General features: G+C 41.7%; 1 protein-coding gene across 50 annotated transcripts in view; it reads left to right on the plus strand.

The window, feature by feature from the left end:
• Nucleotides 1-8,046, plus strand: part of Adgrl2 (adhesion G protein-coupled receptor L2) — a 636,611-nt gene extending 628,565 nt beyond the window's left edge. For 11 of the 50 annotated variants that reach the window (XM_060392516.1, XM_060392508.1, XM_060392530.1 and 8 more), the window contains 5 exons: nt 62-190; nt 886-982; nt 2,519-2,647; nt 3,445-3,462; nt 6,002-8,046. In XM_060392516.1, the coding sequence (XP_060248499.1) occupies nt 62-190; nt 886-982; nt 2,519-2,647; nt 3,445-3,462; nt 6,002-6,756 (1,128 nt within the window). In that variant the 3' untranslated portion in view covers nt 6,757-8,046. Of the gene's footprint in view, nt 1-61; nt 191-885; nt 983-2,518; nt 2,648-2,900; nt 2,954-3,444; nt 3,497-5,249; nt 5,303-6,001 lie in introns of all 50 variants that reach the window. The other 39 variants (XM_060392536.1, XM_060392521.1, XM_060392533.1 and 36 more) reach the window with 12 other exon arrangements.
• Nucleotides 8,047-8,599: the final 553 nt, after the last annotated feature.

Here is an 8,599-nt window from a genome sequence, read left to right on the forward strand (position 1 = left end):
AGAGCGCGGAGAAGCCGATAGGCCTACAGTCACCACCTGGTCTTCTACTTATTCAATCCAGGTACGAAAAGAGTATGGCAAGTGCTTCAGACACTGGTACTGCTGTGGCGGCCTCCCGACAGAGAGCCCCCACAGCTCTGTGAAGGCGTCAAGCACCCGCACCAGTGCCCGCTACTCCTCTGGCACACAGGTAACAAAGAACCTGACAGCGTCTTTAATTAACCTTATTTATAGAAAGCCTGTGGAGACTTGCTCTGTTTAGGTGCACTAATTGTTTCCTCCTTGTGGTGATCTAGGTAGTAAGTAGTCACTTTTACTTTAGGATTTTTATTTCAGTCTTTTAAGGTATTATGTAGATGAGGGCATTCTTTTTGAGGAGTGCACTTTTAGAAGTTTGTCATAATTCATATTTTAGGGTCATCTAGAACAGTGTCTTTAGTAGGCCCTCTCAGCCCATTCATTTAATAATTTGGTGTCTCCACCTTAAAGGAGGCAATAAAATAACACATAAGAGAAGAAGATTAGAGGTAGGTGTGATGATACAAGTCTATAATTCCTGCCCTAGGGGAGTAGAGGCAGAAGGTTCATGACCATTTTTGCTTATAGAGCAAGTTGAGGCCAGGCTGGGCTATATGAAATCTATCTCAATAAACAAACAAACAAACAAACCCACACAAAGTGTGTAAGGCTAAAGATTGCATAGACTTCAGTAGAGGAACAAGTCAGTATTGGTGTCCTCATTTTTTGGGCCAAACACAAAACACAGCCTTCAAAGGCCCAAAGGCCAGTTGTATAGTAATGATTGAAGGTAGATCAGTGTATTGTTGGGGTGGGGAGCACAGGAAGCCAACCTAACGGGTGTGTCTTGCTGTTTCCTGTTGACAGAGTCGTATAAGAAGGATGTGGAATGACACCGTGAGGAAGCAGTCTGAATCTTCTTTTATCTCAGGTGACATCAATAGCACTTCTACCCTTAATCAAGGTCAGTTATTAGGGGAATCGAGTGTACAGCGTGAAGCTTGTGCTTTGTGTGAGCTTAGACTAACGCTAGAGAAGACGCTCAACTTACCTGTGGCGGGGTTAGATCACCAGTTAGTAAGCTTTGGGGGTCAGCTTTTAACACCACCCATCAAAGTATGTGTAGATTTAGATCGTTTCCGTAGCCTAAGGGAAGAAAATAGAATTTTAAGCTCCACATTAACAGAACGTGGGTGGAAAAAGTTAAATTGTTGAGAACATACCTTGCTAGAGAGTAAAACTTTTCTCAGTGCACATCTGTCCTTTGTAAGACATCTAGATAAGTTATCTTCCTAAGATAATGAGAGTAACTACTATTCATGTAAAGCGGTGCCAGTTCACAATGAAAATTCAGGTAATTTTTGTAACGTTCCTTTAGTTTATATTTTTAAAGTAAATAATAAGTAGTAAATTAAAATGCATGGAAGTGTAGAAACCAGCTTGCCCCATATAGTTCCAGGTGTTGAGTAGAACCAACTTAGGTTTTTTCATATAAGCAATTTCAGTCCCTAAATGATAATGGTCAAAAATATAGGACCTTAGCAAGATTAAGGCATACATATGAAAGCCAGAGTCTTTCCAAGTAAAACTTAAGGATATTTCAGTCAAGTATGGAAAATGTGCATTGCTGTACCAGTCCCTGGAGAGACTCTTTCGGTTTTGCTTTAGTGATCTGTGATCTATAGAACTGCCATGACGCGGTTCGGCTGTGAAATAAATGGAAACGTCTGTGTGACGTCCATACAGCCTGAATTTGAGCCTCGTTCTAGTCAAGTTCCATCCGTGGTGTAGCCCACGGTTGGTAGGTCTCTGGTTTAGCAGTTACAATGAGCGAAGTGCCCGCACACTCACCCTGGGTTACCCTCACTCCACTGACAGGATTGTCACGCACTAAAGACCCTCAGACTCACGTCTGAGATCTGTCGAATGAGATCACAGAACGAGCATTCTTGTCCTGGTCTAATAATCTGTCCCCCCCCCAGCATGTATGCTTTTGCCTTTAATGAGTGCAGCTTTTTGCAGTTTGTCGTCCTTACATGTCTGTGGAAGCTGCTTTCCCCCTGCTTGTGTGGAAGTCAGTATTAACACAGATGTTTTCATGAGGGACGGTCCTACACCTGTAAGTCTGAAAGTTTGAGATTCCCTCTGCTGGGCCTTGGTGGTTAGGGTTTTAATATTAAGCAGTAGCATCGAGAAACATAATGTTGATCTCCACGCATTTAATTGCCATTTTTGTTTAACAGTGATTTTGTATAAATTAGTAAATGTCATTCTCAGCAGGTGTTTACTTGGGAGACTTAGAAAGCACCTGCGAATTACCGGAATTTAACTTTCCTCTCCCCTTTCTCCTTCAAATTAGTAGTTCAAATAGAGTCAGGAAAATTCCAGCAGACTTTCCATTGCCAGCCTGCCCACTGCCCTGATGAATTAACTAAAATACTGCAATGGTGACACTGAAATAAGCACACTGACGGACTCTTTTTCTGTTTCTCTGCTTTAGGAATGACTGGCAATTACCTACTAACAAACCCTCTTCTTCGACCCCACGGCACTAACAACCCCTATAACACATTGCTCGCTGAAACAGTTGTGTGTAATGCCCCGTCAGCTCCTGTGTTTAACTCACCAGGTGTGCTTACACTTACAAACAAAACTATTTTTCTGTGCTGCTAAACAGAGCTCTGATCCCATTTCTAAAATAACGCATTACTATGTGTCTATTACCCTTACGTCTCTAGTTTCTCAAATTCAAAAGCAGGGCATTGCCCAGGCCAGGCTTCCAAAACTGCACTATATTATAGTGACGGCTCAGTCGTGGTGGGTTTGCAGTGATTGTCCATGTTTTTGACACAGGTGGCATAAATCTTAATATATTATTACAGGACTGACATCACATGGTCCGAGAGCCCATCTTCAAGATTTATATCATTTAGAGGTATCCTCTCTATATAATATGTTGTTCAGTTGACTCTAAACATTGCTGACAAATTTTTTCCTTCTGTAACGAGCTAGCTAAAGATAATTTGGATGTCCAGGTGTACTGCATCTGGCATTGTCAACAGTTCCAACTATAGTATAGTGCAGCTTTACATGGGTTTCTGTTTGGTGGGGGTACAGGAGCTATTAAGTCAGTCTGTGCCCGGGGCTTTTAATTGGGGGAGGGGGAGGTTTTCACTAACCTGTCCTTTTTACGATATTTCCTAGCTTATTAAAAACATTTACTAGTAATTTTTAAGCTTTCGTTAAATTTTACCATGGTTAAAACTAGCATTATAATACTTGTGCGTAGCAATTGCAGTTAAATTAAACACAGAATTTTGTTTCCAGTTTGTCTGTTGTTTTTGCTCTTCTTGCGATTCCTTTTTAATGTAACTGCAGCTTCTCTTTTCATTCTCTTGTTCTCTTACTTTTTACGCTCTCCTCTAGCAACCTACAGAGAGACAAGTATGGGAGTCAAACTTAACTTTGCCTATCAAATGTAAATTTTTTCAGCATGATTTTTAACGGGCACAATTAAAACATACCTAGCAGTCATGAAGTAGACTCAGCGGGCAAGTGTTCACAATTTGCAACTAAAAATGTTACCAAATTCTAACAGTGCATTTCTGTGTACTGGCTTTCATTAGTCCTAGAGGTCTGTAGCAAATGCTGTCCACACTGAAGTCTGTGCAATGCTGAAATAATTTGCTCTCGAAAGCCTGAAGTACTGTCAGCCAAAATGCTTAATAATTGACTTATCATTTCTGCATTCCCACAGTAATCTTGCTACAGGCTATGCAAAGTCTTCAAGTGAATTACCTGAACATGGGCTGAAAAAGATGCCTCTTCAAAACCAGAGAGGTCTTAAATCTGCAGTATATCATAGAAAACACCGTTTGAATTATAGCCAGCATATATTATTTTATACTTAGGGAGCAATGATAAAAGGAAAGAAAGTGAAGCGGTTGACCCTCATTGCAGGGGAAGCAAATGCCAGCGTCTTAGCCACGCGACAACGTGAAAATGCCCAGTGTTTCCCGACAACAATCTTAAACAAGAGTGTGGCACGTAGGCACTTACGCGAGACCTAACAACCACAGCTTCATTTTCTTAGCACACGGAGCATGATATAAGTGGAACTGACAGTTCCGGAAATGTAGAGACTGTATGAGTTATAAGAGTGAGTCGCAGAGGCTCTCCCTGATCTGCTCACATGGCTTACTGCAGACTTGTCCGCCAGCTGCCAGTTATTGGTCATGAAGTTTGAAGCACGCAGAGACGTGGTTTGTTGTTGCTTTTTGTTTTTGTTTTTGTTTTTTTTTAAGAACACCGGGTTTTCTACGATATCTGCAGCTTTAAGATGGAATGAGCACTAAAACGAGAGCGTCCCTCCTCTTTCCTCAAGAGTGAAAGTTTTCCTGACCTCCAAGCCTTGCATACAATGCAGCAGCCTCACAGTGGCCAGTTTCATTTCAGTGACATCATGCCATGCTTTTGTTTTTTGTTTTTTGTTTTTTTTTTTGTTTTGTTTTTTTAATTCTCTTTTCTTTTCAGACCTCTGTAGACAGATAATTTTTTTTTCTTCTTTTAGGATTTTGAGGTTGCAGACCCTAATTTCCCATCGTGTAGACCATTTATTTTTCTCCGACTTTTTTTTCCATTTGCTTGACAATCACTGTGATGTCCTAGTTTACATGTCTATGTGTCTGTTGAAAATGCAACTCTGATTCAAATACAGCATGTTCCCATTATTTTCTTTCCTCCCAAATCTCTCTTCATATCTCAAGCAGATTTATCCAATCTCTCATTCTTTTAGAAATTAAAAAAAATAATATGTATTAGCCAAAGCTGACACCTTCTCCCATTCCATAGTTAATATCTTGGTTTAATTTCTGTGACCCATACTTAGGAACTCTCTAACATTTCTGCATTTGACCTCCATGCCCATGATGTCTCTGGGCCAGTCTCGTACAGTAGTCTCTGCTGGTTCATTTGGTACTGTCACTGTGACTGATGCAGTCTGCAGGGCTGCAGGCCAACTTTGACCCTCAGAAGCCTAAGGCCATTGTTATTAAGACGTGCCATTAAGTAGCAAACACAACTCAAAATAACGAGAAGCACTCAATGAAAAGTCAAGGCTGCTTTTGCTGGGAATCTGATTTGCTGAACCCTTGCTCTGACTAAGTTGCTGAGAAGCTTAGAGATTCTTCATCATGTTACAATAAATCATTTTACTTTCTTTTATATATCAGCTACTCTTAGGCCAGATAGCCTGAGCAGACAGACATAATGTGAGTTGTCCAAAGTGAGTCATTCCACCTGCTGTCTGTCGTGGTGTTGGATGGTGCTTGTGGACCTGGTCCTGTCAGAATGAAAGATGCTTGACTCTGTTCAACATGAAGCCTTTGTATCTGTCCATTTTTTTTTCATTCCTTTTTATTTGTCGTTTAATTTCATCTCCAGAAAAAGGAAATGTTAGAACGTTGTCTAAAAGTTGCTTGCCAGTTACGTGGGCTTTCGTTGCACATTGCCTTTTTTGTTTCTGTATGTGACTTATTCCTTTTTAATTTAGTGTTGTTTAGGACAAATTCTGTTGATTTTCTTTTACGAACCATGGTCTTGTACTTTAAATTGTAAACGTCACTAACGAATTGCTTTGCATTAACTATGCAAGGGCATGGAGTGAAGTCTTGTTTGTAAATGTGTCAAAATTGGACCAAAACCTGATTGGTGAAGTACAGTGTCCCCCAAATTGATAAAGTAATATTCTGATGCCATTTTTCCCTCCCTGGAAAACAGTATTGTATTTCGAAACTTCTTCCTGTTATCTAAGGGTTGCAACTGTTTACCGTTGGGAATGCGGGAAAGCCTGGCACTTTTCAAGTGCTAGGTTTCAAATTCAACTTTGTCCTGAACGACATTAAAACATTTTGTATACGAAAAGTGAAGTTTCTTTAGGAAGGCGTGGAGGCAAGTTCGGTAATCGCACACTTTTCTGTTACAGGACATTCACTGAACAATGCCAGGGACACAAGTGCCATGGATACTCTACCGCTAAATGGTAACTTCAACAACAGCTACTCACTGCGCAAGGGCGACTACCACGACGGGGTGCAGGTCGTGGACTGTGGACTAAGTCTGAATGACACTGCGTTTGAGAAAATGATCATTTCAGAGTTAGTGCATAACAACCTCCGGGGCGGCAGCAAACCCCACAACCTGGAGCTCAAGCTCCCGGTGAAACCTGTGATCGGTGGCAGCAGCAGCGAAGATGACGCGATTGTGGCTGACGCCTCATCTTTGATGCACGGGGACAACCCGGCGCTGGAGTTCCGCCACAAAGAGCTGGAGGCCCCGCTCATCCCTCAGCGGACTCACTCGCTTCTGTACCAGCCCCAGAAAAAAGTGAAGCCGGAGGCGACCGACAGCTACGTCTCCCAGCTGACGGCCGAGGCCGACGATCACCTGCAGTCCCCCAACAGAGACTCTCTGTACACGAGCATGCCCAACCTAAGAGACTCTCCCTACCCGGAGAGCAGCCCCGACACGGCCGAGGACCTGTCTCCCTCCAGGCGGAGTGAGAACGAGGACGTTTTCTACAAAAGCATGCCCAACCTCGGAGCTGGCCGCCACCTTCACATGTGCTACCAGATCAGCAGGGGCAACAGTGATGGCTACATCATCCCCATTAACAAGGAAGGGTGCGTCCCGGAGGGGGACGTCAGGGAAGGGCAGATGCAGCTGGTCACAAGCCTTTGATAGGACAGCTAAGAAATTCCTAGGGCCACGCGCTAGTATTACTCGATAGAGACGCTGCCAGCGGCCACTGCGGCTCCCTCCAACTCTGCCGGAAGAATCGGCTCTGTGGACCCTGGTTCTCCAGTGTAGGAAAACAAAACAGACTGATCCTCACAGTTGTGTGAATTTTTATAAGACATCCGAGAACTTTGTATATACACAGAGTATACTAAATTGAATTATTTGTTACAAAGAAAAAGATGCCAACCAGGTATTTTACGTTTTTTCTGCTGCTGTGTAGAGAGATTGTAAAACGAACAGGAGACCCTCCCAGCCACGTTCCTTGCGGCAGTGGGCGAACTGAGTCTGTAAATAGGGCCGCACAGTTTTTTTGTAGGCCTGCATTGTATTATATACAAGACGTAGGCTTTAAGATCCTGTGGGACAGATTGACTGTATCTTACTTTTCCTGACAAGACTTGGAAAAGCAGGAGAGAGATTCTGCACCCGTTTGCACTTCCCTGCAAACCTTTTACATTAAGGCAACAATTGAAAATATGTTTAACCAGTAGCAATCAAGCCACAGGCCTTATTTCATGTTTCCTCAACTGTACAATGAACTATTCTCATGAAGAAAAAAAATGGCTAAAGAAATTATATTTTGTTCTATTGCTAGGGTAAAATAAATACATTTGTGTCCAACTAAGATATAATTGTCATTAAAATAATTTTAAAAGAGTTTGGAGAGAATATCGTGAGGAGCTCTTGGTCGCACATAATAAGAAACGTTTTTTTCTTAAACCCGTCCTGGTCAGTTCTACCCATGTTTGCTTATTTTCCACTGTAGAGAGCGCTCCACTTTGACCAGTTAGTCCCTTTTCTTACATTTAAATTTCTTATTGCCAAAAGAGTGTGTTTTATGGGGAGAAAATTCCCTGAAGTCAGTCCTGCCATGCCTTGCACAAATGTGGGGAAATCTGGAGGTCTTGGGTCATCCCTCTGTTTATTCTGGAACAGAGGGCGAAGGGGGCACTGGGCACTTCTCACAAACTTTCTAGTGAACAAAAGGTGCCTATTCTTTTTTAAAAAATAAAATAAAACAGAAATATTACTCTTCCATATTCCTTCTGCCTATATTTAGTAATTAATTTATTTTATGGTAAAGTTCTAATGACATGTAAATTGTTTCAGCAAAGCTCTGCTCTTCTTTCAAGCCCTTTGTGTAAACCTGTTAATAATGAGCCCATCACTAATATCCAGTGTAAAGTTTAACACGGTTTGACAGTAAATAAATGTGAATTTTTTCAAGTAGTAATGTGCACTTTTATGTATGTTAAGCAGTAGACTCGACCAAGGTGGCCCTTTCCAATCCCATCCCACCTTCCGCTTAGGAAACCTCAGACTGGAACCCATAGCTGTTTGAAGGAATGCAAGCAAATTTGCCTGCTTATGCTTCTCAGTGAAAAGAATAGATTCATATTCTAGTTATCGCTCATACAGACACGAGAGCTGCAAAATGAGTTGCAGTGAGAAGTAAGATTCCATAAAATAGATGAAGGATTACAATTTTTATGATTAAATTTGGACAGAAGAATACACTTAATTTTTTTTTTCCTTCAATAGATTTCTAAAGTAACGTGGAAAAGAATGGTTCCTGAAGCAGGTATTCCCAGTTTACAGACTGTGAAATAGAGGCTGCTCGGAGTGGCAAAGTCTGTTGTGAAGAAAAGCTCATATTACAAGTGCAGTTTTTTTACAGTTGGCTTTCCATAGACAGATCTTTCTGATTTGAAACATAATCATTTCTACCAAGCTTTGTAGTCCCGCAGTGCTGCTCAGTTAGCTGTCCCTTTACATGGACACA

Source organism: Meriones unguiculatus, chromosome 10 (genome assembly GCF_030254825.1).
Source record: "Meriones unguiculatus strain TT.TT164.6M chromosome 10, Bangor_MerUng_6.1, whole genome shotgun sequence".
In the NCBI taxonomy this organism is placed as follows: domain Eukaryota; kingdom Metazoa; phylum Chordata; class Mammalia; order Rodentia; family Muridae; genus Meriones; species Meriones unguiculatus.